This window comes from Colletotrichum orchidophilum (assembly GCF_001831195.1).
Source record: "Colletotrichum orchidophilum strain IMI 309357 chromosome Unknown Scaffold_50.1, whole genome shotgun sequence".
Classification (NCBI taxonomy): Eukaryota; Fungi; Ascomycota; class Sordariomycetes; order Glomerellales; family Glomerellaceae; genus Colletotrichum; species Colletotrichum orchidophilum.
In genome coordinates this window covers 275044-302208 of record NW_019173006.1, presented here as the reverse complement: position 1 = coordinate 302208, position 27165 = coordinate 275044, and the positions used below count along the sequence as shown (strand labels likewise).

General features: G+C 50.7%; 11 protein-coding genes across 11 annotated transcripts; 4 read left to right on the top strand and 7 right to left on the bottom strand.

Annotated features, from left to right (window-relative positions):
• Nucleotides 1–2496: 2496 nt before the first annotated feature.
• Nucleotides 2497–3445, bottom strand: CORC01_06641 (uncharacterized protein; the record flags this gene model as incomplete). Its single annotated transcript, XM_022618280.1, has 3 exons — nucleotides 2497–3000; nucleotides 3226–3302; nucleotides 3373–3445. 3 exons carry the CDS (start codon nucleotides 3443–3445, stop codon nucleotides 2497–2499), a joined length of 654 nt encoding a protein of 217 aa, XP_022475278.1.
• Nucleotides 3446–4615: 1170 nt separating this feature from the next.
• Nucleotides 4616–5135, top strand: CORC01_06640 (uncharacterized protein; the record flags this gene model as incomplete). Its single annotated transcript, XM_022618279.1, has 2 exons — nucleotides 4616–4835; nucleotides 4966–5135. 2 exons carry the CDS (start codon nucleotides 4616–4618, stop codon nucleotides 5133–5135), a joined length of 390 nt encoding a protein of 129 aa, XP_022475277.1.
• A 1522-nt stretch (nucleotides 5136–6657) lies between these two features.
• On the bottom strand, nucleotides 6658–9017 carry CORC01_06639 (uncharacterized protein; the record flags this gene model as incomplete). The annotated part of the gene is made up of 4 exons (XM_022618278.1): nucleotides 6658–7563; nucleotides 7680–8271; nucleotides 8617–8915; nucleotides 8991–9017. 4 exons carry the CDS (start codon nucleotides 9015–9017, stop codon nucleotides 6658–6660), a joined length of 1824 nt encoding a protein of 607 aa, XP_022475276.1.
• A 1562-nt stretch (nucleotides 9018–10579) lies between these two features.
• On the bottom strand, nucleotides 10580–12386 carry CORC01_06638 (uncharacterized protein; the record flags this gene model as incomplete). Its single annotated transcript, XM_022618277.1, has 7 exons — nucleotides 10580–10893; nucleotides 10976–10982; nucleotides 11043–11129; nucleotides 11206–11298; nucleotides 11355–11928; nucleotides 12004–12056; nucleotides 12150–12386. 7 exons carry the CDS (start codon nucleotides 12384–12386, stop codon nucleotides 10580–10582), a joined length of 1365 nt encoding a protein of 454 aa, XP_022475275.1.
• An 839-nt stretch (nucleotides 12387–13225) lies between these two features.
• On the top strand, nucleotides 13226–14090 carry CORC01_06637 (uncharacterized protein; the record flags this gene model as incomplete). Its single annotated transcript, XM_022618276.1, has 4 exons — nucleotides 13226–13281; nucleotides 13386–13427; nucleotides 13605–13980; nucleotides 14070–14090. 4 exons carry the CDS (start codon nucleotides 13226–13228, stop codon nucleotides 14088–14090), a joined length of 495 nt encoding a protein of 164 aa, XP_022475274.1.
• Nucleotides 14091–14928: 838 nt separating this feature from the next.
• On the bottom strand, nucleotides 14929–16035 carry CORC01_06636 (WW domain-containing oxidoreductase; the record flags this gene model as incomplete). The annotated part of the gene is made up of 5 exons (XM_022618275.1): nucleotides 14929–14951; nucleotides 15068–15181; nucleotides 15251–15434; nucleotides 15554–15867; nucleotides 15930–16035. The coding sequence occupies 5 exons, from the start codon at nucleotides 16033–16035 to the stop codon at nucleotides 14929–14931; spliced, it is 741 nt and encodes a 246-aa protein (XP_022475273.1).
• Nucleotides 16036–16701: 666 nt separating this feature from the next.
• Nucleotides 16702–18772, bottom strand: CORC01_06635 (uncharacterized protein; the record flags this gene model as incomplete). Its single annotated transcript, XM_022618274.1, has 6 exons — nucleotides 16702–16853; nucleotides 17002–17120; nucleotides 17212–17348; nucleotides 17565–17621; nucleotides 17779–17875; nucleotides 18114–18772. 6 exons carry the CDS (start codon nucleotides 18770–18772, stop codon nucleotides 16702–16704), a joined length of 1221 nt encoding a protein of 406 aa, XP_022475272.1.
• Nucleotides 18773–20008: 1236 nt separating this feature from the next.
• CORC01_06634 (3-oxoacyl-(acyl-carrier-protein) reductase) lies at nucleotides 20009–20395 on the top strand (the record flags this gene model as incomplete). The annotated part of the gene is made up of 1 exon (XM_022618273.1): nucleotides 20009–20395. One exon carries the CDS (start codon nucleotides 20009–20011, stop codon nucleotides 20393–20395), a length of 387 nt encoding a protein of 128 aa, XP_022475271.1.
• A 1545-nt stretch (nucleotides 20396–21940) lies between these two features.
• Nucleotides 21941–22354, top strand: CORC01_06633 (uncharacterized protein; the record flags this gene model as incomplete). Its single annotated transcript, XM_022618272.1, has 2 exons — nucleotides 21941–22179; nucleotides 22327–22354. The coding sequence occupies 2 exons, from the start codon at nucleotides 21941–21943 to the stop codon at nucleotides 22352–22354; spliced, it is 267 nt and encodes an 88-aa protein (XP_022475270.1).
• An 875-nt stretch (nucleotides 22355–23229) lies between these two features.
• On the bottom strand, nucleotides 23230–25162 carry CORC01_06632 (cofactor FMO1 FAD enzyme; the record flags this gene model as incomplete). The annotated part of the gene is made up of 5 exons (XM_022618271.1): nucleotides 23230–23376; nucleotides 23450–24430; nucleotides 24496–24807; nucleotides 24878–25023; nucleotides 25114–25162. Coding segments are annotated over 5 exons (1635 nt in total), but the record flags the coding sequence as incomplete, so codon positions are not given.
• Nucleotides 25163–26699: 1537 nt separating this feature from the next.
• On the bottom strand, nucleotides 26700–27047 carry CORC01_06631 (uncharacterized protein; the record flags this gene model as incomplete). Its single annotated transcript, XM_022618270.1, has 1 exon — nucleotides 26700–27047. One exon carries the CDS (start codon nucleotides 27045–27047, stop codon nucleotides 26700–26702), a length of 348 nt encoding a protein of 115 aa, XP_022475268.1.
• Nucleotides 27048–27165: the final 118 nt, after the last annotated feature.

The window sequence follows — 27165 nt, the reverse complement described above, 5'->3', positions numbered from 1 at the left end:
AGCGGTATTATTGTTATAGATATCGTGATACTCATGGCGGGTGCATCGCTGTCTGGGTGAAGGGGAATAGAATTGTGACAGGACCTGCGGTTGATAAGTATCAGCAAAGATGTCTCCAAACCTGGTATCTGGTTCTGCATGCTTCTGTTTAGCTACAATTGTTGAAGAAAATAGAGGCTATGCATACCTCCTGTTCATTTGACATCCATGACATGGTATAATTTGAACAAGGTGAAGGCACGGATAGATATAAGGTGGATGATGAGGTAACGAAGTTGAGGCTTGAATTAAAGAGGCATTGAATGAGGGATATAGTGGGCTTCCCAGGGCCGAAGCCACTGAGTGATTTAATGGCATGCGCTGGCATAGACTGACTGACTGAATGTTCATAAGCCAGACCTCATCAATCAGTTCGCCCCCGCCTCAGGATGGGTGTGTTTGTGCAGAAGACTTGCCACAAGTCTGCTTCAGAGAGTTTGGTATGAATGATGTTGAGAACTAAGAAGAGCGGTAATAATGGATGAAAATGAGCTACTGCCGATACCTATGAAGACTAAAGATGGAATAGGCCTGAAGGTGGACAGACTTGTTGATGGCCTCAGCCATGATCTCAGGAGCGCACAGGACATATTACTGAGTGAGTAGCCTGAAGTGATTGAGAATGAACAGAAGTATGAGAGGTAGAAGATGAGAATACAAGACTGGCCATGCGGTGTGAGATGGACATGCAGAGGTTTCGGGCAGGAAGTTTAGTTCTTCAATATATCAAATGTCAGTAGTCGTCGGACTGATGGATGAAGAATGCGCGACATTTCAAATCCCAAATTTACCACAAATTGTGCTCAAGACGTATCGAGGGATCCAACATGGGCATTGGTTGCGGCACCATTGCCGGTTCTCCCAGGGCTCTGGCCGTGGCTAAACCCTCACTGAGGTCTCGGCTCAACCCCGAAATCAACACCGCCGTTTGCCCAGCGACGTTTGAGCCCACGCCGTGCAATACATTTGGCCGCCTGACGCGCGTGAAATCGACTGACCGCTTCTGTATTCCGCAAAGATTCCGATGTTGAGACACTGTGACCAGATATAACGTGTGGTTTCCCGCTTTCTAGAGCATCGGCATCTCATGATGCTAGCACCCGGCCATGTGCAGCGCTGCCAGTGCTTCCTGCTAGGCACCAGTTATACAAGCGGCGGGCAGCAGAATCTATTGGGCCTGAATACATAGATACTCTGAAGCATTAGTGGAAAAACAGCCCTTCAACCAGGTGGGAGGGGGGATCTCATGGGGCCACGTGCTTGGGCGGAAAGAACACCTTACAGGCCTGCAGAGCTTCCCAATGTCTCGCCTTTCCCTCGTCGATGGAGGGGCAGTGACCAATGGAAAGTCATAGATTCTCATGTGTCAATTTTCAGCTTCTTTGTACAATTCTTTCTATGTCATTCAAATTGGAGATAAACGTATGCATTGAGCGCCGATCAGGGTCCAGGAGCGACGGCATCTCACAAATCACAAGTTATAAGCCGTCAAGTTGTAGCCAGCAGCCGGTAGGGAGGGTCTCTCAAAGACCCTCTTCCTCGGAATTACTGCATATTAACCCTGAGTACAAGTTACCTTAAAAATCATGGGAGATATCACCTTTGCAAGCTGATGTCTCAGAAACACTCACTGGGTCAGATACGGGACAAGCAGGTCTTGAGCCGCAATTCTTTGCATGATTCCCTGATGAAAAGCTAGCACATGTATGCCCGAAGGAATTTTATTAAGAAAAGGAAGCAATATTTCCATGTCATAAGGCTGTCGAAATCCGGTTGCTGATCACATATAATCGGAAGTTGAAGTCGCATAGCTTAACAAAAGAGGTTAGGTTAGCAAAGGTCAAAATGTGGAGCAAGAAAAAACGAATGGCAGAAGGGCAGATATGGAAATCCACGACAGGACAGGATTCAGACAGACGGCATGCCAAGATAGGAGAATTAAGAAATCGGATGTACACAGCCGCCAGAAATAATAGGTGAAAGCTTAAACATAAAAAGATCTAAGAAATCCGGAGAGAGAGGCCGCGCTATGGTAGACGAATTAGGGAGGGATAAAGAGACATGAAAAGCAAGAACACAGCACTGAGAAAACCAAATAAAACACTAACGATAAGTCGTAATTATCAGCCCTTTTCTCAGCAAAAGAAGAAGAAACAAAAAGAAAAAGCTCGGAACAACAAAAATAAGAGAGAAACGAGACCTAGAAACAAAACAAAACAACGGGTATTAGGGCAGGGGGCCAAACAAAAAACAAAAACAAAAACCGAAATAAATGAGGTACGGAACCGTAAAAGACTAAACCGAACAGACGTTGACGCCAGCGCGTCCTCGTCAAGGATTTCCTCAACATAGAGGCCGACCGTATTAGCAGCCTGAACCAGGGTGTCGACTCTCGAGCGCCAGATCATTGACCCCTGGGGGGGCTGGCATTGCCTTGATGTGGCGGATGATGTCAGCCTACTCCCCTGCCTCTGAGAGCACGCCAGTAGGCGAGGCGCGCACAGCTGCGACGGGCGACAGGTTTTCGGGCGCAGGCGAGACTAAGGGCGCGGACGCAATCGTGAGGGACGCAGTTGCTGGCGTAGCAAATATGGGCTCGGGAAGCGGGGGCGCGGAGGGGGCCGCAAGAGTTGCCGGGGGCGATGGGGTTCTGGGGGGAGCATGAGCGTGGGGAAGAGGAGTGTCGGCCAGGGAGTTGTCGTCCGGGTCGGGGAAGTCGATGCCGGACAAGTCGATCTCAGGGAGAGTGGAGGTGGCTCGCCGACCAAGCTCGGGGTCCGCAGGGCCATCGGACTGCTGGTCCTGGTCCTGGTCCTGGTTTTGCTGTTGTTGCTGTTGTTCCTCCTCTTCCCCTTGTTGCTGCTCCGTCTGTTGCTGTTGCTGCTGATGAGGCGGGGGCGGGGTGTTCCAGATGAAACCGATCTGGGGCTTCCAGCCGGGGGTTATGGGCCAGGGCTGGGGCTGTAGCTGGGAGGAACTGGGAGGAGCTTAATCGGCGTCCTTATCGTCGTCAGTAAAACGACGGCGCTTGAGTGCGGGTGCAGAGGCGGATGTGAGAGGCGAGGCGCGGCGCTTGTCACCGGAAGCCTCAGGGAGGGGAGGGGACTGATAGGGAAAAGGAGAGTCCTCAATTCGGCCTCGGGGAGGAAGAGCAGGGCCCGAAGTATCGGGATAGAGAGCCAGCACATCAGGGTCAGGCGCAACGGGTGTGGGAGTCTGGGGCTGGGGTTGGGGCGTGGCGGAGAGGTTGCGGGCTTGGAGCACTAGAATAGACTTCATGTCAGCAACAAGGCAGGGGATGAAGGAGAGTATATTTCCAAGGAAGCAACGTACTGTGGAAGACCTTGGCGACATCGGGGATGGTGACGGTTGGCGGTTCGACCGGGTCGTCATGCCGGAGCAGCATTTGCCCAGAACCTGGGGCTGGAGCTCTTTTCGGAGGAATCCCCCCCCCCCTTCGCGGGTCCTCTTCTCCCTGCTGCTTCTGGTCTTGGGACCGGGAGATGTTCGCGTGTCAAGGTCAAACGTCAGTCATCACGATATCAGGAAGGGGGAACAGCTGCCATGAAGGGGCGCATTTAGGGTGCGATACGTACTTGACAGATTTTCGCAGGTGCCACTCGTTGATAGCATGATCGAGGCGGTGCGCGTGATGGAATCAAGACATGCGAGGATAGTGGCAAGTGAGCTCAGGTCGAACCGTCTGATAGAAGTTGGAGAGGGGTAAAAGTATATGCTACAGATGTGGCAGCCCGATTGCGCAGCGCAGGAACGCTGCAAAGAGACCGAAGAACCGGACATGGAAGGATCGAGGTAGTTGAGGAATCAGCTCCGATCAGATGCTGAGTCATAGGCGGCCCCGAATTGAGCAGCCCGAAATAACGGGAGCCCGGACACGACGGGTACCCACCCGGGAGATCCACGCGAGGTACGGAGTATCGAGGCAGGTACATACACTGCCTTGGGGCTCCCTACACTTTGCGTTATACGCATAATCCTATTGCATCATACAACATGGTCATACATCTATCTACTTACACGGTAGTACCCGCAAAGTACCTCACTTCCTATTTGCCTAAGCTGTCTCCGCCCCTTCCCTTCGTGGCTCCATGGTTTCACCATTATCTACCTCAGACTTTCCCGTTCCTCCAGTCATGGCCCAGCCAGTTCCAACTTTTTTTTTGCGGGCACTCTCTACTCGGCCATGGTAGGGCGAGCATCTCAGTCTCTAAGTGTCTAGGTGCCTCCAGCTATACAAGTTTTTCGGATCTGAATTTCCTCTGAGCCTGAGCTCCAGCATCGATAATGATATTCCCACACCTGAAATGTCTCTGACCTCCGAACTTTTAGCAGCAACTTTTGTTTGGACCTGCGCTTCCGCAAAAACCGTGGTTTCCTCCTCTCCTTCAACACCGTTCATGATCGATTGCCTGCGGTCTAAGTGACCCTTGCGTAAGCTGAACCAGACCTGCCACCAACAACCTCGATGCTCGACATTAGCTCGAGTAAGATTCGTCAACAAATTGGCTGTCGCCTTAATTGAATACGTCGACTACCTCTCTCTTCTCGACGCTCCATGAATACTGCGACGCTGCCCGATCAATTGCTCCGGCGCCTTGAGAAGACAGCGTGTCTTCCTCAACATCGCCGGTTCGCGGCCGTACACGAGACGCCTTTGCCCCATCAGTATGGATTCAGGTTTGCATTCTCCCCGTTTCCGTCTTTAAACTTCGCAGCCATCCTCAATCCTCGCCCGTTCTCTCTGAAGCCTCTGAAGCTAATCATCAGACTTACAGGTCAGTCCCAAACCTCCGACTTAGAGGCTGCCATTTCCCTTCCGTCGACATCCGAAAACCAAGCCGTCGCGCAAGCCCCTGCGCCGGCTTTACCTAACCTGCCATCACCGATGACGACTACTCTCCCCAGACTTACACGCATTGCTCCGAGCCGCGACCAATGCAAATGACAACACCATGCTCGCCATTTGGGTTCAGTTCTGCCGCACCATGACCTACCTCAGCCCCTCAAGTGATCCCTTCCGCAGCAATGACAAGTACGACGAGGTTCTAGGAAGCGGCCTCGCCACCGCTGGCTGAGCAGCCGAGACCGTTGTACCTTGTACCCATCATCGACCGTCCTCAAGACGCCATCTTTGATACCTTGAAGAATAAGCGAGAGAATGGCATGAAGTGAAGCCTTTACACTTTCACGACAGAGGTTTATGCCAGGCGGGAGGGGCGGGATACATGGGATGTCAAGAATGTAATACACCGGTCGTACAAAGAGGCAAAGAGGAGAAACGTCCAGCCGAATACGTTTCGGGCCACTGTTTCCACGCAGAGGCGATTAATAAAGGGTACCAGAACAAGCCACCAGAGCAAGGTTCCACATAGATAAGGGGTAATCTGCATCTATTCATACAAGTCGGTCATCAGTTGGCATGTCTGCAGACTGCTTGAGCCTCTTAATCTTCTGAATCAATGACACGTCAATTTTGAACGCCATAGAACATGCCTGTTCATTGTGTACATCCCCCCACAAATACTCGTCATCCATGTTCTGCGGTCTGCACACTTCGAGCCAAAATTTGTCATGGGTGTTTTCCTGATGGATTGAAGTCGCGTAACATCTTTCAAAGCAGAAAAGTCCACAAACGCCGAGTTTCTCAGCGTACTCCAAGACTCCAGGACACCCGACACTCGGAACAGTAGCTTCTCAACTTGATGCAGACTTGAATAGAATTGCATTTGCTGTACGAGTGTACTCTAGGACTCTCTACCCTTGTCGTGGTCGCTATTGCGGTCGCGAAAGTGCAGCTTGCGACCCCTATGGTTTAGTCTGGTATGACAGTACCGCGGGGGTCTCTTTGCTATATTCGTACCTGCATGTACCGTTGGGGCGGAATAAGAACAAGTCACCAACCCTTTGGTGACCTTGCACAATAGTCACTAAAAAAGTGGTGACTTTGCATTAAAGACACCAAAATTGTGGCGACTTTGCGGAAAAGGGGCTAGAATTTTCGCGACTTCACGTAGGATGAATGTGCACCTGACGTTACCTGAGGCCTTCAAAAGATTCGAACATTATCGAGTCTACTTGGCCCCGCTCGCATGACTTAGAGGACCTCACTCACCAAGGTAGTTGCACGGGCTGCATTCAGGGCTCATCGCAGCGCCTGCCCAGGGATTTGAGAGCGTGCATCCAGAGGGAAATCCTCTTACCTTATTAACCGAGGTTACCCCAGGCTAGAGCAGAAATTGAGACACGGGCGCTCTGATCATAGGATCAGCAATCATATTTCCTGAGGCTGACACTGAAACGCTGCACGTCAAGATATGCATCATCCAGAGTTCGAAAGGATGCCACGTGGATGCAGCGTGAGGGTTGTGGGAATGGAGGGGCGGACCGGGCCGTGCCGATGCGATGGGCGCAAGCCTGTGGGCCTTCGAGTCATTCAAGCATCACGGGTGGACCTGTCCCACCAGAACGTTGTATCTTGCATTCGCGCAGCGGGTGAAATCCCATAAGGCTCATGACATCTAACTATACCCAGGTGCTTGTACACCTCGCTGTGTTCAAGTCCCTGTGCAGAAAACCAGAATGAAGAACAAGAAAAGCTCACACTCCGTCTTCCAATCCTCGCAACACCGCAAAGCTTGCTTCCAAGGCCCGAATCGTCTCCTGTTTCTTTTCTTCCTTGACTAATCCACTCAGCTTGTCATTTGCATCCGATAACTGACTTGTAGTGTCGGCATGATGTGCGCGTGCCTTCTTCACCATCTGCTTGGCTTCCGAAAGAGACGGCAGAGGTGAGTCCTTCCCACTGGACCCAAGACCGAGACCAATACCGGTGGTGTTGGTCTCCTCCAGGAACCTGGACCAGGCAGCTTCATGGTGTGTCTGCGGCGTTTTCAGCGTGTCCATCTGCGGAATCTCCCTCGCCTCGTCGAGCGCGAATCTGATCAGTGCAGCCTTATTCTTCTGGATGGCATCTTCTAAGCTAGTCGTTGCAGCCGCGAGAGCCTCCTCCAGCTGAGCAATCAGCCCCCGGTGTCGTTCAAGCGCTTTTGCTGCGGTCCCAGTGTTCTTCTCCGCCTCTGTATTCTTTGCATGCTCGAAAAGTGCAGTCACATCCGCCAGCGATGGGGCCATGTTATCAGGGGGTGCTACAACCTTGCAACGTTTTGCGTCTACAGAAGATGTGAACTCTGGTGAGCGGGAGCGGGAACGTTTGTAAGATGGGAGAAAGTCCGGCAGAAGCGGCAACGACGTCTTTTTCTTGTCTGTGGACAACCGGCGGGTAGCAGTTTCAGCAAGCTCGTCTCGGCGCGTGGGAATGCCTGCAACTGGTTTTGCTAGTGAAGCTTGTTGCTTTTGAAACACGGTGGTTTCGTCTATCCTCATACTGGAAGAGTCGCTTAATTCCTTTGGTGGCGATAGAAGGTCGAGCAACGATGTTGTCATTTCTTCAATGGTCGGTTGGCTGTGCGCGGGGTCCCGACTGTGGAGTATTTCCTTCAAGTTCTACAGAAGGCGATATCCACAGCTGAAACCGTCACTCTGTGACGTACACACCTAGAAGAAAGAGCATCTGGTCAGTACAATACCAAGCTGATGGAAGAGAAGGATGAGTAACTTACTCCTTCCTCGAACGCTGTTCCTGTCGCATGTGGCGTGGGGGATTCTGACGACAGGACACCAAAGGACTCAAGGATAGCTGTGACTCGTTGCCGCACCAATTGACGGGTTTGCGACTTGGGTATTGAGTCGTAATGTACCACACGTTGTGCAACTCCACTATTCAAGTATACGACAACCAGAGACCAGTGAGCGGTCTTCGCAGAGTGACAGGGGATCACGAGTAATTGGGATGACCTGATTGCTGCAGAGTATTTTGTAATCCACGGTGGGATGTCTTTCTTTTCAAGACAGACCCAGAGACTGTCTGCGAAGAAGACCCTTCGGTGTGAAGATGAACCCCTGGTAGATTGATCCAGCAGGTAAATAAATGCCTGGATGACCTCATCGTCCAGACACTCGGATTTAGTGACCTGCCGTCGGGCCTTGTCAATACCGTCGACCGTGGGCGTAGCAAACTTGGGCTCGGATGCGAGGCTTGGCGCGCCAGATTGACGGTTGACTGTGCGGCTGTGCTTTTTGGAAAAATGACTCAAGGAGTCGCCGTCCTCGTCAGGGATATTTAGGTAAGATAGCTCGTCGTCTTCCGGGAAGCTCAGCGGACTTTGTACTTTACGGAAGTCTTCGGGCATGAACGTCGTATTGTTTTCGTCCTCGTCGCTTTCAACGTTCGAAAATATGGAGTCGGTGTCGGCGTTAGAAGCGGTTTCGGCAGTCGATGGCGTGTCGAGACTGAGAACTGATCGTAGTCTTCGGCTACCGAGACCGAGTCTGGTGTGGAGAGCAACCCCAGCCTTTTCGGTGAGGACTGGGTATTCGGAATCCGTTGTGAGCGCCGCCTCGTAAAGCCAACCCCCCGGCTGCCAAAGGCTCGGGAGTGGGATATCTTCACGCAGCGCAAGTTGGGTAATTCGAAAAAGCCTGGAGACAAGATTGGACCCTAGCTTGGTCTTGATTCTTGTCGGGCGGAACTGGGCTGGGAAGGCGTTCTCTAGAGACCCCCAATGTTGCACCAATGTCTCTGTGTAATGTTGGTAAAAGTTGGTTCGCTTTTGCAGGGCTTTGGCTTTCTTTCTGTTGGCGAAAACAGTTGAAGCAGATTCAGCGCGTAAAAGATCGGCCTCGCCTGAATTTGTCGAGTTATCGGCGGCGACGATAATGGTGTCGTCGTCCGTTTTGTGTTCGTCTTGTGGGTAGTCGGTATTGAGGGGAGGGGGCAGGCTAGAAAGCGAGTGCGTCTGTATCTTTGGTTACTGGTCAGTGATCTCGGTGCATATGCAAAGTGAAATTGATCAGATGGGTTTGAGACGAACCGATTCTTTCGCATCAAGTGTAGGCATCTTGAGATGGAAGCGTCGCGCGAGAGCATTCGTATGAATACAAGATTCAGCGATACGTAGACCCAACTCAGGCGGGAGAGTGAGACAGGTGACTGCCGAAGGTGATGGTATCGATTGACCAGGTCAGTCGGTGAAGTACCTTAGTTGGAGCACCTTCCTACCTTAGGGTACCTCAGCACGGTGCACGCGAGGTGTGATTGTGGTAGTCAGGTCGATACGACAGTTACCTGGTGGGGGCAGGTGGGAGGTGGACACGGCGGACCCTCCCGCGGCCTAGGCTGGATCTGTGTGGATTTGTGGGAAGGACCCTGGCTGCGGGAGGAAACTTCAAGTAACGTCGGGTGGAGTTGCCCTCTCGGTCGCTCTGTGGCTTATGCAATGTGGCTGACCTTTTGAGCCCTTCTCGTCAGCCACTCAGCCCAACGGCTTGCCACATGTGGCTGAAATGGCTTTCGAGGTGAGGTGAGTCACGTGCATTTAGCGTGGCACCGCATCACGCATCCATTTTGGTTGGACGATTGCAATTGGCAAGCGGTGCTGGCTGATGGTTGTCGCTGAGGTGGTGTGCCCCACCTCTTTCTTGCTTCCGATATTTCCACGCCAACGGCGAACCACAAACCGCCGACTTGAGGATGACCAAACTCCGTTCTTCACCTAAGCTGATTCTCTCCAGGGGGCAGTGATTTTATACTCCGTATGGCTATTCTAGCGCCCCCCCTGTTCAACTTGATACTTCCCTAACGTAGAAGCTTTGACGTGTATCTGGGATGTGCGCTTCAATTGGTTGTGGAAGGAAGATCGGAGTCTGTTGACGTGCGTATCTCATGATATATCCGCCAGCTCTACTTACATAATGATTCAAGCTCACTCCAAGTCTGCTTCAAGTCAAGTTTAGGTGCAGAAACAGAGAAGGGGATGAACAAGAGAGCGGAGACAAGAAAGACCCTCCATTCTCTTTGTCCAAGGAGGTCAAGTACACAGGCTTCCGCATCCCTTCATCGCAGTTCGCCGGGAGAGGGGACACATTGAAGAAATCCACGTGCATCAGTCACACTATGTCCCGAATTCACATTGATTAATTGCAAGGCTGGCTCCTCTTGTTTACCTACCGTACTAAGTAAGAATCCACCAGGTTCCAAACTATGTTTCATCTACCACAGAGCCATGAGTTACGAGTGCACCCTTACCTTATTTGGCCTTAGATCTGTTTATTTTTTAAGTAATCTAAGCTCCTAACAGGGGAAGAACACCCTTCGATATATGTTATGGTACAAGAACTGAAGGTTTTGCCACATGCAAGCCAGCTAAGTGAACACCAGCTAATAAAATAGGACACAGCCGGTTGGTTGCCTTTCCTCAAGCCGCAGTTCAGTTGTCGGTCAACATAGCGTCTCCAATCTTCTCTGCAAACATGTCTATCGGGTAGTCATCATCGGCTCCCATTCTGTTCGAGCAGGCACCGTGGTACGTGAGACTCGTGCTGCTTTTGATCCAGTCGACAATTTGCTCCTTGGTTTGGACTTCCGGGCCGGGGCTCCAGGCCGATTCGACAATGGTGCTGTTCAGAGCGGATGCGGTGTGAAAGAGGCAATAGCCATCTCGAGATCTCGCTCGTCGCCCAGCCAGTTGGGATTAATAATGGGGGCATCCAGGGTCTCAGCGCTTTGGATAGTCATGTTTCCCCGAGCCGCCGTTGAGTATAGCGTCGAGCCAATGAGGAGGTAGTTTTCATCTGGTCCAATATCAGAGGGCACGGCAGAGCTCTCCAGGCTGAGGAAGTTGATGTCGGGCCAGTCTAACGGGTGGCTGTCCAAGAGAGCCTGGGTTGCATTGCTGAGAAAGCGATTACTGACGCTGGAGGGGATCTTTTCGTAACCTGGGTTCACGCTGTCAGCTATAAAACGTCCAAGAGTCTTCACTCAAGGGACGGAACCGATGATGTTTTCTCCAAGACTTACCAACAGCCTAAGTGGCGCCAATGGAAGGAAGAGGACCAGACTGGCTGGATAAGTACTCATCTACTACCTTTGCGAGTACCTCAGGATTGCGAGCAACAATCTGCGAGTTGGTCTCGACGTTGACCTTGAAAATGTGTGCTTGGAAAGGGTGGTCCTGGGCTGCGAGTCAATACACATTCCGCCATTCATCATGAAGTGTCCATATGGCTCCTCCATTGATTTTGTCCAACGCCGGGAACATCCGCCACAACATCGATACTGTGTTGAGAGAGAGTCTGGGAGGGGCCGATACCAGAAACCATGAGAAGTTGAGGAGAGCGCCACTGCATCATTTCATGTCAGACGAGTACGGTGTTGAGATTCAGAATACTACACTTACAACACCTGCTGTCAAGATCACCTCCTTTGTGGCCGACAAAGTCCATTGCACTGTATGAATCTTGGAGTTGCCTTCAATAACAGCGCCATTGGCCTTCTTGTCTCCGTCAAACAAGATGCGCTTGGCCATGGCATTGGGGTAGATCTTGAGGCCGGCCTTCTTAGCCCCAGCTTGTAAGAAGGAGGTCTCAGATGAGCTGCGTGTTGCTGTCTTCGGGTCGACAGCTGAGGTGATGGCCCCGTATCCAAGTAGGCTACCATTGTTGAAACCTGGGATGTGCTCGAGACCTTGCGCCTCCATCGACTCACCCAGACCGACCATGGAAGGTGCGATGTAGTTTCCATAGGACACCTGTAGCGGACCACCAGTGGGATCGAAGGCTGCCTCATCGTATGTACATGTAATGTTCAGCTTCGGATCGATCTTAGTTAATTCAGGTGGCGTGAAGTCGCAGCTTTTCTCGTAGAAGGGGATCACGTTGTCCCAGGACCAGAAGTCGTCCTTGACCTTCTCGGCCCACAGGCCGTGTGCACCGGCAGTGGATCTTGAATACCCGCCGTAATTGGCAGCAGAGCTCAAGAAAGGCTTGTTCAATATCGATTATCTTTGGAGGCATTTTGAATCTCAAAAAGCAAAAGTCACCACTTACGCGCCACCAAAGGTAACACCTTGGACATAACCAATCTCCCTCCCGTTATAACCCTGTGATTGTCAAACGTCAGCGCTTGTTCTCTTGATTCCCAACCACGCAAAAAAGAAAAAAAAGAACAAAAGGAAGGAAAACAAATAACTCACAGCGATAGGCTCCGTGTTGATCTGAATGGCAGCCAAAGAGTTCAGGGTTCCAACGTTGGTTGGGTTCGCAGCCTCAAAGTGGTAACCGGGGATCTGGGTTCTGTTGCTAGTAACAATCTCGTAAAACGTTCCAGCCTCAATCAGAGCAATAGTATAATTGGCGGGATCCAAAGCCAGGCGAGCAGCAAGGGCGTTGCCAGCGGTGCCACCACCCACGACAATGTTGTTATGTCGCATTGGTTCCGGGCATGCCGAAGGAATTGCCAAAGATTTCGGTCACCCCGGCATCATTGATCTTTGCTCCGATGGTCTCGGCCGCGGCCACGGCCGCAAACAAGATAAATACTGCAATAGATTGGCGAGGTGACATGATTGTGCAGGTTACAGAGGGTTTATGCAGGAACTTGAAAAAGAGCGGCGAATGAGCGAATGACAAGCTTTGGAAGGGCTGCAGACAGATAATTTGATTGCTACCTGCCGTTTATAAGCTCTTCTGTCCTTCTCTGTGATACCGTTCGTCTGTCTTTGTATCGTTTTCGGTCGAGTTGCCCGAAGCCCGGAGAATGAGCCCGGTTGCCGGCCCGCTGATCTCGGTAGCGCCCCTCGTTGCGCATAATCAGTGACTCGAGTTCTTGTTATTTCATGCGACTGTACCCGTAATTTCCTCTCCTAGCAAAAGGACTTGGCAACTCTTAGCAAAATCTAGGCAGCAATTGCACATCTCGAAATATTTGATGGGTCCGGCGCGCCATCAAGACCGTGGTCACGGAAGCAGAGTGGTACTGACTCCTGCCGTCAGACTCACGTTGTACTCGCTTTATCTCGCAGGCGGGATACAGATTTGGGGGCGTAGCCTTGCCGACGGGACATTATTCAATCTTTTGTCAGCTCTTCATGGCCAGGACCCGTATCAGCTTCCTGGCACACAAGCCCAGCTGAAGTCAAGCTTCACAAGCGTCTTCGCGATTGACTACCTACTTCGCATATTGGTTTTCTTCTTTTGTGAGGTTGCTGATAGCTCTCATCCTACTTCTTCGGCCATCGGTCTGTACTTTTTGGGCCAATACTTTTCAGTTATGCTGGTCTTGTATTTGGAGGACTCTCGACACGCAGCGAGACCAAATTTCACAAGGTCAGTCTTGTGTTCTTCGCCATTCCAACACATCCAAGTCTTCCGAAGTCGATCGTCATCGCGATGCATCTAAAGTAATACTGACCTCTGACACTACAACTCAGGCTGTCTCTTTGGCTTCTCCTGTTCCAGGCTACAGGAATCGGGTGTGCCGGACCAATATGGGCCGTTTCTTGTCTGGAAAGAGTTGACCATCTTCCTCCCGCGAAAGGCTCCATGGCGGGACTACCCCTGATTTCCCCGGATGTCTCTTTCTCAAATTTTGCAGCCCTTGTTGTAGGCTACGCAATTCCTGCATCACTGATGTTGCTACCATCTCCCAGAGTTCTATCCGTCGACTCCAAGCAAGTTGCACTGGTTCTCTGGAATGTGTTTCCAATCCTAGTTCCAGCTGCGTTTGCAGGGATCCAGGCTGTCACGTCAGCAGCCCGGGGCAAGCAGCATCAGGCCACTGGTTCCCGCGGGGAGGACGCCGCGACTATAACTCGGCCATCCATTCAGACAAGTCGTCACACCATGTCAACCATCAGCCTTATCTATGCCCCTGCGCTCATCGTCAGTGTATACTCACACGTCGCGATCTTGGCAGTCACGCTCTTCACGCGCTTGTTTCCCGCCCTCTTTCGACCGGAACACTTAGCAAGCCTCACGCCGTGGGGAGTTTTCGTGCCGCCCCTGGCTGTGGTCGCTGGGCAAACAGTAGGTGACGGCACGCGTAGATTCATGCTGAGGGATCAGGTTTTCGGGTACGGAATAGTTGGTATTGTCATGTTACTGCGACTTCGCAGTGTGGCCGCCGCGGCGAGTAGGCCGTTGGATTTCACAAGGATTTTTCTCGGGTTATTGGTCACCACGCTTGTTGCGGGACCTGGTAGCGCTTGTTTACTGACCTGCTGGATCACGGATGTGATTTTCCAGCTCACTTGAAGACGATCGTTGTCCTGGTGATCATGCCTATTTAGGGATGTGAGCTTCTGGCAGGCATTGAGTCAAGGTTTAGCTCTCGACGAAACCACGGTGCATAGGTGTGAAGGTCTTGAGGAGACCAGGTATCCTATCTTACCTAAGGTAGCCCGCAATGACAGAGTCTTATCGAAATAAATGGAATCGCCCATCGTCTCCGGGCGGTATCATGTACCTTAATTCGGCATACAATTATTATTCCCAAGGCGCTGTGTTCGATGACATACGTCGCTGGGAAAACCATATCATTTGTGAATCCAAGCTGCCTTAATGTTGGGTGCGACGCCGCAACTACGATCATGCACTACAGTACTGCCTACATGGCTGGAAAATTCATGTTTCATCATTGGAATGGTGAGAGGAACGACTTGGTTACACCATCGATTCAGTTGCATGTCCTTGAAAATTTGTTACTCGAAACTAAACATTGCTATAACAATGATTTTAGTCTCTCCTCCATGTCTGGTTCTGCCTCTAATGTTGACAACTTTCCTCACTTTGGCTACGTATCACAAAAACACGGAAATAGAAGCACTAGAAATTCAAAAAGACGAGATTCGTAATTCAGTATTGGAACTCTTGTCCGACGAGCTTTTCGCTCAACTTCCACAACCTTTCGGCTTCAATGTGACTAGTACCCCACGGTTTCACAGTTTCAACCTAAGGATCGGCAATGTGTGAGTTCTACAGGTAGACACCGTTGTTAACTGCGATCATGAGTCAATGAAATGTAATACTGGGCGGAAGTGGTTGATGGAAGGAATGGGGGTAGTTCCGCATTGACGGGCACTCGTTCATCAGTCTGACAGTCATGCCAACGTACACTTCAAAGACGGCTCGAAAGCCGCGTACACATGAGTAGCAGTGCCCTGATCAGGGGTCTTCCACTTGAACTCAGCCCAGCCCTCCTTATTTCCAAGGGAGCGATCAACGGCCGCTGATGTATCGCGCAAAGTTAGCCACCACACCCCTTTAGATACTGTAATTTGAGTTTCGGACAACGTACGGAGACCGGCAAAGTCGCTTCCCCATTCAATGTGGTTGGAAAGGTTCGTGCCAATGACGCCCGGATGCAGACTGAACGATAGAAGACCACGCTTCCCGAGCTTCTCGGCGACAGAGAGGGAAAACAACATGTTGGCGGTCTTGGACTGGCCATCCGCAATCCACTTATTGTACGTCTCGGACCCCTAACGGAATTGTTTAGAATTAGCACCATTGAGACTCCTGACTCGGGGAGAACATTATCCTACACGAAAGTTGTATCATCAAATCGGATGTGACTGAGACGATGACCGTCACTACTAACATTAACGATTCGAGGCGCGTTTGAGACGAGGACCTTGTAAATGATAAGGTCGGTGAAGAGGAAGTGAGCGAGGTGGTTCGTGGCAAATTGGCTCTCATATCCATCAGGTGGCAGCTCGTAGTTAACAGCCATGATACCGGCATTATTCGCGAGAACATCAATGAACGGCACGTCGTCCCACGATAAGACGGTCGCGGCAGCCTTCCTCACGGCAGCAAGCGAGCCGAGATCCAATTCGAGAACTTTGGTCTTGACATCGGGGTGAGCTGCCTTGACGACTCCCGCGGTTTTCTCCGCCTTTTCTGGATTTCGTGCTACCAGAACCAAAGAGGAGGTGAGGCTTTGGCAATGGCTTGAATGAAGTTGGCGCCTAGACCCCCAGGTGAAACGCCAGTAGTGAGGACAACCTTTCCCTTGATTTGAGAGGCGAGTTCGTCGACAAGGCCACTGGCGGTGGCTGCTGCGTCATATGTCGAAGGCATTTTGATCTGGTCTTTGTTCTGTTGCGAGATGATTCCGCGTCCAACTAATCGCTCATGTAATGTTGAGGTTGCAAGGCCAGGTTAACTAAGTAGCTTTGAGGGAAGGGGGACTTTTAGATCAAAAATGGACTGATCGTTTCATTCAGTATGGTATCTCTTCCTAACTATCCAAAAGTGCGCTTATAATAAACCCTAATACAATCGGCATGGGTCTTGACTTAAGTTGGCTCAAAGCAAGCGGCGCGGGCAATGGCGTCCTGGCCTGGCTGGGAGACTAGCCCTGGGTATCCGCCGCTCCCAAATTAAGAGCATACACATTATCCGTATTCGTGCCCCGTACAGTAGTCTACAGTCTAGTAATGCAAGCACGTAGCGGGAGGAACGGTCTGTCTGGTCTTTTCGTTGGGAAAGCTTGCTTATCTTTTGCATGGTCCTATTGCTAGCTGCATGTGCTTGTTTTTCTGCGCCAACAACATACATAAGGAGTGTGTGATAATGATACGGATAGACAGACACCTTTGGCATGGAGCTCGCCCAGGGAACACTGGAAGTCCCCTGTCTCATTTCTGCCATCTAATCCATCCAATACCCCCCCAATACTACTTCTCTTCTGGGTTATCCGTAAATGCAGAGCATGCCCGGAAGAAAGCCCCGGGACCGCTTTTTTCAGTCCATGACGGTGGCTGCAATCACCAGCGACTGTCTCGTCTCCACTGTCAAGCCCTTCTCGTGTACAACGATGCGGCCGTTGATGACGAAAACGCCGTTTTCCAATTTCTTAAGCGCCGGATCAGCCACAAGGAATTGATGTTGTCCGGCTATCAATCGAAGTGAGGCATTTGTTAGCTTCAAGGGCAAAGAGCAGGCTATCCGTTCCAACACGCTGAACCGGGCCTCATGACTCATGGGGCTTGTGCACAAAAGTACAATGCAGGTAGGCAGGCATAGGTGATATATGGCACTCACTGGCAAATCCAAATGGCACCGTGACCGCGTCAGGCTGCATTCCGAATATCTTCTTGACTTCTGGGGCCATTTTGATGATACCTTGATAGCGGAAGTCGATCGAGTGGCCTTCCTCCGTCCTGACCAATCGTTGCTTTAGTGAAAGCGAAATCCAATGATGCGGCCACCTGCTGGCATAGACTGTATGCCTCTGTCAGATTGTTTACTTACTTGGCAATACCCCTCAAATCAATCCGCCCGTGGGTACCGTCCGAATCGAAAGATAGCCAGTCGACGCCAAAGTTGACTTCAGCCTTGAACGCGGGCTCGAATTTCGGTACAGTCTCGATGGTGCATGTCGGAGTTGCCTGAAGGTAATACCAAGCGTCAATCCAATCCCTTGACAATACGACTCTGACCTTGTATTCAGTGGGACATGAACACATGTACTCACAAAATGCATCAATCGGGAGCCATTTTGTGTGAAACCTATTAGGTTCTATGCGTCAGAATACGGTAGGAAACTACTCCATAGAACCCGGCAACTCAGATGGTGTCTCGCCTATGTCGTTCAAATCAGCAACATTGACCTTGGTGATGATGGCTGGCTGAACAGTGGGGAAGCCCGCTTGAGTCGGTGTCTGGGTAATTATGGGCAGTTGTTACTTGTGTTCGATATTGTGATGACAACGTTTTGTTTGCGGAAGCTATCGGTCTTGAGAGCGATGAAAGCTAAGGTTTATTCTCTCGTGCCTCAGAGTTCATTTGAGCATCTGCATTTATTATTTGGGATCGGACCACATTCTCCTCATTCAGCTCGGTCAGTATCACCGAAACTCCTCTCACCACGGTCCGGCTGTGGCTGGCCGTGTGAGACGCATACACACCACGCGGGCTGCACATACCACGTGTCATGTTTCGCTTTTGCCAGGTGTTGAAATTCAATAAGGCTATTCTCTTGCCGGCCAAGCGTCCCGTAGCTTAATTTTCACTATCAAAGTCGAAAATGAGAGTTTTGTGCCCATGAAGAAGGGACGTAACTGGAGAACATCCATGCAGCGCCGAGGAGGCTTCCCATGCCCAGCAACCACGCGGTTATGCGCATCCCAGCACTCCGGCTTCTATGTCTCCACGCCACAGCTCCGGTCGGGGTGTCAATTGTGGATACATATTCCAGCTTTGGCGCAGCACGAATGTACTCGCTCACGAAATCAGCAAGAGCCCGGTCCGGCAACATGGGCATAACCCACTCAGCGAGCCATCGGATCGGCGGGGTATCCCAGGCCTGGACGCGGGTGATGAGTCGTGAGAGACTTGCAATGCTCTCAACCCTGGCCTGGTGCTCATCCTGATAGGACTTGAAGCAATGCTCAATGGTATCTAGACTCGGCAATCGACCCTTGGTCTGGTCCAGCATTTGCACTATCTGGTTGCATGCCGCGACTACGGACTCGATGCCCGTGTTCCCGCCTAGTCCGATGTTGGGCGTCATCTTATGAGCGGCATCGCCTGCCAGCACCACGCGGCCAGAGAACCATTTCGTCAACACGCCCTCTTGGATAAGGATGAGCACGCCGCGATCTCGGCGACTCCATAGTCTGCCGAAGGTGACGGACTCCAAGACCGGGTGGTCGGCAAACACCTGCGCCAACTCCTTGGCATCCTGGTCATCATATTTGACACGCTGAGGCCAGAAAATGGGCTCATCAAGTTTGCAGAAGACGAACCAAAAAGCCCGATCCGGCTGCGTCAGGGTGAGAAACGATAAACGCCGATCCGATGTCGATGTCATGTCTCGTTCGCCTAGAACAGGTTCCGGAGGGCCGGTGCCCACGAGACATTTCTAGTGAGTTTGGATACGCTTCTTCTCGGCATTCGTGTTGCTTCCGGGGGAAAATGTCATAGCGTGGTCCCACATGTAGTTCCTTACCCGGCTGTAAACGCCGTCACAGCCCAGAATTATGTGTCCTTTCTCGGAGCTTCCGTCGCCGAGCAGTACCTCAACTCCGTCCCCCGTCTGCTTCACGTCCTTTACCTCGGCTCCTGTTCATACCGGAGACTTATCGGGCAGGCAATCATAAAGAATCCGCAGCAATTTGCGTCACTCAAGTAGTAAGATGTCCTGGCTGTGGTTGTGCTTGACGCGGTCGAAGAAGCCGTTATCAGATTGTGTCCGGCCGTCTGGACCTCGCGAATAATATCGCAGACAAGGCTTGCAGGCCGCCGCGCAAGCTTCGAGACAGCCCATTTGATTTAGTATGCGGGCTCCGTGGGGATACAATGCGAAGCTTGCGCCCTCGGGAGGATCGACCTCGGTACGTCGCTCTAGGACGCCATGATCGATGCCAGCCTTTTGGAGACAATGGGATGCAGTGAGGCCTGTGATGCCGGCACCAACCACTATGACGCCGCCGGAGGTCAATGTGGCCTTGATTGTGGCTGTATATGCAGAGTGTTCTGAAGAAATGATGGAGAATGCTATTTGTGTGATTGGATTTAATGAGTAGACTTGACGATACACCCAGTTCGCAACACTTGGGCTTTGTTTATAAGTCCGATTTAAGCCAAAACAGCTGGCCGAATCTGAGGGTATGATTTTCAAATGGTGATTCATCGGTGCGCTCTCGCGATTGATGAGGCGTACTTTTTTACCTTTTCTCAACTTCTCCGCGAGACCTTCTATCGAGACTAGGATTCGATCTTTTGTCTGGGCCCGGTGGCTAATGTTTAACCAATCTTGCTCTTCTTGTGAGCTTATTGCGGATCAATGGCCCAAATAATGCAGATCACTCGTCTGGAATCACCAAACGTTAAAAAGTGTCGCCAAAGCTGCGCACAAGAAACACAAAAACTCAACTCAACGCAAGCCCCCTTCTCGCCGGAGTAGACCGGAGGAAATATCCAGCCTATTTGAGCTTAGGACAGCCTTTATAAGAAAACGCAACGTACGGATCCCGGGTTCGACTACAACTCAGCCACCTACTTGATAACTAGAGAGTCACCAAGATCAACTCGAATATCGTCATCAATGGATCTACATTCAGTAAAAGACAAGGTAGTAGTTCTGACAGGTGCCGCCTCTGGAATAGGCCGGGCGACAGCTCAACTCCTGGCCAGCCGTGGAGTTCTGCTGTCTCTGGCAGACATCCAGGGACTGGCTCTTGAGACCCTGGGCCGAGAACTTGAAGACCTGCAGCAACACCTCTTCAAAGACGAGGCGCCTCGGAAGCCGCCACTTACCACCGTCCTCTATGTGCGCTCCCAGACAGCATGCAACGAATGGCTTTCCAAGACAGTGGCCCACTTTGACGGGCGACCGATATTTAGCGCGGCGAATCTCGCCGGTGTGATCAATCCTAGCATCACCCTCGAGCGGGGGAGTATCCGTAACGTGACGGACAGTGAGTTCGACTAGGTAATGGATATTAATGTCAAGGGCACGCTCAACTATCTACAGGCCGAGCTGCCTTACATGGCGTCGGGGCGGGATAGCCGGTATAGCAGCGCAATTTTCAACGCGTCTAGTATGGCCGACTCGGACCCTTACCAAAAAAGAAGGCTACAATACCATACGAGCGAATGCGATTACACCGTAAATATTCCTTATCTTCGCTCATCGCGTCTCCACTCCCCCGGGTCTACCCCTGTCCAGCCGTTCCTTTAGATACGGGCATATAGGCCCTACTTTATATGCTTCTATCACTTCTTATATCGCTTTAGATATTTCCGTAGGGATAGATCTGTTCCCGCTCTCTCCCCTTTAAGCTTCTTACACATCTCTAAGTAACGTTCTCGCACAGGATCACAATTTGCTAACTAGAATCCTGGAATTACTAAGGGCATCATTGCCACGCAAATGATTACAGAAAATGAGGGCATTACAGGCACAACGGATCTCTTTAGGCAAAGGGATCCGGGGTCCCTAGCACAAGAAGGTAACGCTAAAAAGGTCGCTCGCATTATCGCGTTTCTCCTCAGTCCCAAAAGCAGCTTCGTAAATAGGACGCTGCTTCCTATAAATAAGGGGTAGATATACTAAAGAGGTTCTTCATCATGCGATAGTTACAAATAGGACCCTAGACATACAATCCTAAAGGATTACCGGGGCGTAGTGTTAGTAAAATGTTTAATCAAGAGTAGATACTTACTAAGGGTGTAAAACTTAAACTAAGTTTGGCCTTGTCGTCTTTTACACTTCGGATCTTTAAATTTCCTAAGCGCTCGCCGTAATTAAATAGGATACGTTCCGCAACCCTATCCATACATTTCTTTTCAATACATTATAATTACAAAGTAAAGTAAGATCTCTATCGATAACCTACGTTCGCGCAACGAGGACACTAAGTCGATCATCTACACTATCTAAAGCAATTAGCATTTCTTCAACCTCAGACGCTGGGCTTCAACAAGTCGAGTAATCAAAAACCCCCGGGCAAGTGAACCGCCACCCGCAAATAATTATCTATCTGCCTATGTACTAAGGCTATGTGAGCGCGCGGCAGAGGTTAGAATGACAGCTCCGGCGCCCGCTAATAAATACGTTGCAACTAAGATGCATAATTTAACGATGAACGTGCTTGAGTGCCGCATAGTTTACAAGCAGAGACATCACACATAAAGGGAATCTAGACTTTGATACATACAAACTTCAAAACAGCCGAAAATTACTTACTTTTAACAATCACTATTTATAAATACGGGACCATCACATATCTCCTCTACAACAACGTCTTGACAACCTCGATACCAAACTTATGCTAGTACAACCTCAAAAACCGCCCAGACAAACCCCGCTGGAATGAGCCAAGGACACACCCAAAGGCACACGGCATGCAAGGTCTGCCGGGACAAGAAAGTTCGCTGTAATGGAGGACAGCCATCGTGCAGCAAATGCCTTCGCAATGGTGATCGATGTCTCTACGTGCCAATTCCCACCCCAACCCGAGCTGTTCTGGCCGACATGGTCAAGGACCTGCAGCAACGACTAGGGGAGAAGCTATTTAAATCCTTTATGAACATCATTGCCGGGCTGACCAGGGAAAACGGACCCCACGGCTTTCAGAGCGAGCAGAAGCACAACTTCCTCCAGTCCACCAGCAGCAGCAACAACAGCAGCACCGCCGCCGAAGCATCTTTGAAGATTCTCAAGTCGGAACAGCACCGTAATCGCCACCATCATTTCCATCCGCTACCGATACAGTCGAAACGATCATGCAGAGTTTGCCTACTATCCCTAAGCAACCGCAAATGCAGTCGAAGCCTGGTCAGACGGGAATAATGCCCTCTATAATCGACTATGATGGGCCATGCTTCGATGCATCTAACTTCCATATGATCCTTCATGAGACCCACCACGCCTTCGATGGAGGCCTAGACCCAGATATGACACAACGAGTATCGCGGCACGTAGAGAGAAGTAGCCATGACCAAATTCACAGCTTTTTACCAAGTTTAAGAGAGCTCCGATCTGTCGCCCTCGGGATCGGCGACAAGTTGAACGGAGGCGGGAAGGTATCGACAACGACAATGAGCGGTAGTAGTATCAGGAGCAGCAGCGAAAGCAGCGGCATCAACGGGTTTGGTCCGCCCTCGGCGCTGCGGCCCGTGACGAATCTCATTCTGGGCGTTGCCTCCACCCAGGTCAGAGTTTCAGCTCACTTAGGCGTCATCGCAGATTACCTGGGCTGGGCTATCTCATTACCAGACACAGGGGGGCGCTCGGCCGAGGCGCTGAGGATACTCGAAGCACGGCTACATGAAATCAAGCAATTTGCGCATTATGACACGTACCAGTCATACAAGCAGCTATGCTCGTCTTTTGAAAATGTTCCCGACTGGTTTGGGCCCTTACAGAAGCTAGAGACCTCAATACAGGAGAGTAGGACTCATGCCAAGGAGTTCTTTGAGAAAGATCATTTCCACTCCTGCAAGGGGCTGGAATCAAGTACGATTCTGACTGTGATAGCGCACTCAAAGACGATTCATAATCAGCGCACTATACAATAGAGTATCTCTCTTTACGTACACCTCAACATTGAGGTCAATTCACCAATAAAATGTCGTAAATATTTAATCACGAGGCTGAGTAGCGTTTCAATGATGATTGTATCCTACTCGGTTTATCCATTTCGTAAATTCCATTGTCTACCCATCATCAAGGGCCAGCCGTGTACCTGGTTGAATTATTTGTTGACAATTTAGAGCCGTTTCCTAATTGGACTTTGCTGAATTACATTTGAAAAGCCCAAGTCAGGAAGTCTTGAGCTTTCTCTGAGCAAGATATTCGTCTACAAAACCGGCAAAATCGTTTGGTCGGTACGGGCTGAGCAGTTCTGAATCCCAGTTGGACTTGCGGCGACTTTGGAGTCCCATGTACTTGAACAGCAAGTCAATATACTGTAAGTCCTTACCATTAGTACTTTACGAAGCTTTATAAGTAATTCAGGGGTCTTGGAAGCAACAGTCTTACTGGGAGAAAGTCGTAGAGCGAGTAAGGGAACTTTTGCCCCTGTCCGAGATACCGCTTTCGTGTCCACGCATTCCACAGTGATACTTCTTTGGCCATGGAACCCGCGTCCGGGAGTTCGATCTCGCCCTCGAGATACAATATGGACCAGAGAGACTGGACCTCAGATACCAGTGGCGTTTGAACCGTGTGAATTTGTCCCATAATAGCGAGGGATCTGTCGCCGGCATCGGCCATTTCAACAGGTACCACGCGTCGATAGAGACGCCATTTGTGCTGACGATCTAGTGACAAGCGTTCATCATACGCCAGCTTGGGCGTTGAAACGAGGAATGGTAGATGTCGGTTGACATCTTTGTCCGCAGTTGCATCGTAGCTTTTCCAGTTAATGATGCCACCGTCCTCAGTAGACCAATGAGGAAGTCCGATCTTGGACTTGTGCTGTTGGTCGAACATGCCAAAGTGATCGCCCCAACCAGTGCACGAGATGATGTAGTCGGTCTTAATGGACTTTGCAGGCTTCAGTAGCACCGCGTTGTCTTTCGTCTCGACGAGCTCATCCCGAATCACAGACAAGCGTTCGCTGTGAAGCGTCGGCCAGAAATCGGGCAGTGTAACGACGCCAAGACCAGCATGGGCCCAAAACACACCTTGTCTCTCAATCTCAGGCATGAGCATCTTCACATGGTCGCCAGCTCCGTAGCCAGCGTGTCTCTGGCTTACCAAATCGAGAAACTCCCAGAATCGTCCGACGCACCAGCGACCTAGCTTGGTCCTCTGGGAAAGCCGAGGCATCATGCCCTCTGTGTTGAGGATTGAAGGGCTTGGGAACGTCATGAGCCGTGTGGATGCGAAGGCAATGGCGTTTACTGCACCCAGGATCTTGAATGGAAGAATGGCCAGAGGACCAGCGCCCTCAGTACGGATCACGCACGTCACTCTTTTGCCCATCTTGAGCAGCAGACATACGGCATCATACGCTGACTTGGCGGCGCCAACAACGACAACGGACTGAATTGCCGGAGACTCAAGGGCGCTGAAGGAAGTACCGAAATCTCGCGAATGGATCCGATAGATTCCCCTGACTGGGGAAATTCTGGCATTGGAGGGATCGAGGTGACTCCGGTCGCAACCATCAGCTTTTCAGCCAGAATGACGTGGTCCAATATTTCCAGCTCGAGACGCCACCCGCCGGTGTTTTGGACGGCGTTTGTAACAAATGTGTTGAATCTAATGCGACGAAGGAGGTCGTGCTCTTCTGCGTAAGACTGCAGATACCCATGTATCATATCGCCAGTCACCCTGGGATAGTTCTCATTTCCGCCATAGGGTGGCATCAGCGTGTCAGAGTAGTCGAAGAGCTTTGGAAGACGTTAAGATTAGAAGCATTCCTTTCACTAGTCTTGAAAGCATGGAAAGGGAAAGACTGACTCCGAGCTTGACCTGCGCCACCAGGTTGGGATAAAGTCTGTCTTTGCTCCAAACGCCTCCGACGGTTGAATCCGAATCAATGATGAGCAATTCGATATTAGGACGCAATCGAAGATACGTCCTGGCTGCAATGAGTCCGTACCATCCTGTTTTCAAAGTTGCCGTGAGCACGTGAACATCATTTTGACATTTGTGAAGAAGTTTTCCCTAGGAGTCTTCCGTCTTCGCTAACTCACCTGCAACTATAATGACCACATCAACCTTTTGAATTGTAGTTCCACCATGGCTGAGTATTCGTGGTCCTCAAATTTACGATACAACCTTAAATTGTTTCGGATTTGGATATTATTCTTTTACCAAGCTGAGTCAACAAACGACAATGTAGAAAAGCGGGCGGAAGAGCTGGAATGCTTGGGTTTTGGCTAAGAGAAGAATGGAAATCCGAAATTAAATTGGCACTTTTCGCACATATGGGATTGAGCTACACTTGTCGCACATAATTGGATCTGCTTTCCCGGGCTGGACCGGCGTTCCGAACTCAATCCCAACCCACATGATGAGTAGATGTCGCGTCAGTCACTTTGCAAACACGCCGGCCATGTTAACATCGTCGGAGGCTTTGGAACGTTTAGATTACGTTGTAATACCGTACTGTTGATTTCGTTCTTCAAGGTATACCTAGTTGTATCATCCGTGAATATCATCGGTCTGTGATGAGACGTCTCTGCCTAGCATTGCCAAAGAGATTGAGATTGATGATAAGAAGACTACACACGTTTAAAGTGTTGTTACTTATCTTAGGGCCACCGAGTCATCATGGACAATTGACCTCAACCTTGACCCGTTCTCTTCTATCTTCAATAGTGGAGCAATTCTTCCAATTCCACAGCTTTGTTTGCCGCCTCCATAGCCAATCATGAAGCTGACCGCCTGAGAGCATGACATAGTGCTGCCAATTTCATGTGTTTTCGGCCAGTCCAGAAAGCATCCTCGTTAGTCAAACTCTGTAGTGTCGAGCTAAAGTCCTCTCTCTATACCACAGCGCTAGAGAAACGGTCGCTCCCGGTCCCATGGTCAAAGCCCCAATCAAAAGTAGCATGAGAACCCGGCAGAATGGCACGGTCTCGGATGAGCCCTTGGAGCCCGTAAGAAGAAAATTTGCCCAGGATAAGCTTGATAGCGATATGATGATAAGATCGTACTGGAGGAATAGCCACGGCCCGTAGACGAGCACGTCTTCACCGACTCCCGATGGCCCGGTGTACAGGAACGGAACGTACATGCGCACGATCCCGACGGCGGTCTTGTCGGTGCTCTTAATGATGCGTCCCATTACGTAGAGATGCCCGAGACCGGACGTGAAGAATGTCAGAAGACACGAGAAGCGGACCCAAAAAAAGGAGGCCGCGGCCCAAATTCGGGGACCGTGGCCGCGGTCAAGACCCTGCCCGGGCCGAACCACCGACAATATCTTTGTCATTATTAACTGTATTCCAGACACCCAGAGTGGTTCCAGTTGCCAGAAACCCAAGACGAGCTGGTGTGTTGCTTATGATCGGCTTTTGGGGCCAAGCCATGTTGTCCCCATGCCCAGCACGGCAGGGAGGATCGCGCCGAGGGAAAAGCTCAACGGCACGGCTCGAGCTTGTTCCGCATCAATCATTCGACATGCCCCTCCGGATAAGGCCCATGGCAGATGAAGCGCGAAGTAAAGGGGAAGAGATATAGCTGCTCCAAAACATTGCCAGAGGAGACCAAACACGACGGGTCTTTGCCGTATCAACCAGCATCAAGAGTGTGGAATGCAATGGTCATGAATTGCTTATCTAGATATCCAGTACGGCTTGACACCCGGTCGGAGACTCTCAACGTAGAGCCAAACAAAGGCAGACTGTAGAGTAGAATAGGCGTCGACTAGGAACAGTTGATACCCCTCGTCATAGCTGTTGGTACCATAGAAAAAGAATGCCACTAAGCGAGAGATGAGAAGATCCACTGGTGGAAGCCCCATGTAGGACATTCTCAAAGGTATTTCGTTGCTAAGTCGACCGTGCCATACTGCGAGCAGAAGAGCCTTGACGGTGCCGTTGGCGAGGGAAACTCCCCACAGCAAGATTGTGGCAACGACGGCCAAGAGCCGGAAACAGAGAACGATGGCGCGGTATTCCATGGTTGAGCGAGAATGAAAATTCAGTCGATAACTTTGATTGATCCTACTGAGTTGAAATGACTGATCGCTACTGTCTTGACCGGTGTTGGAAATGCCTTGATGGCCGGTTTGAAAAATA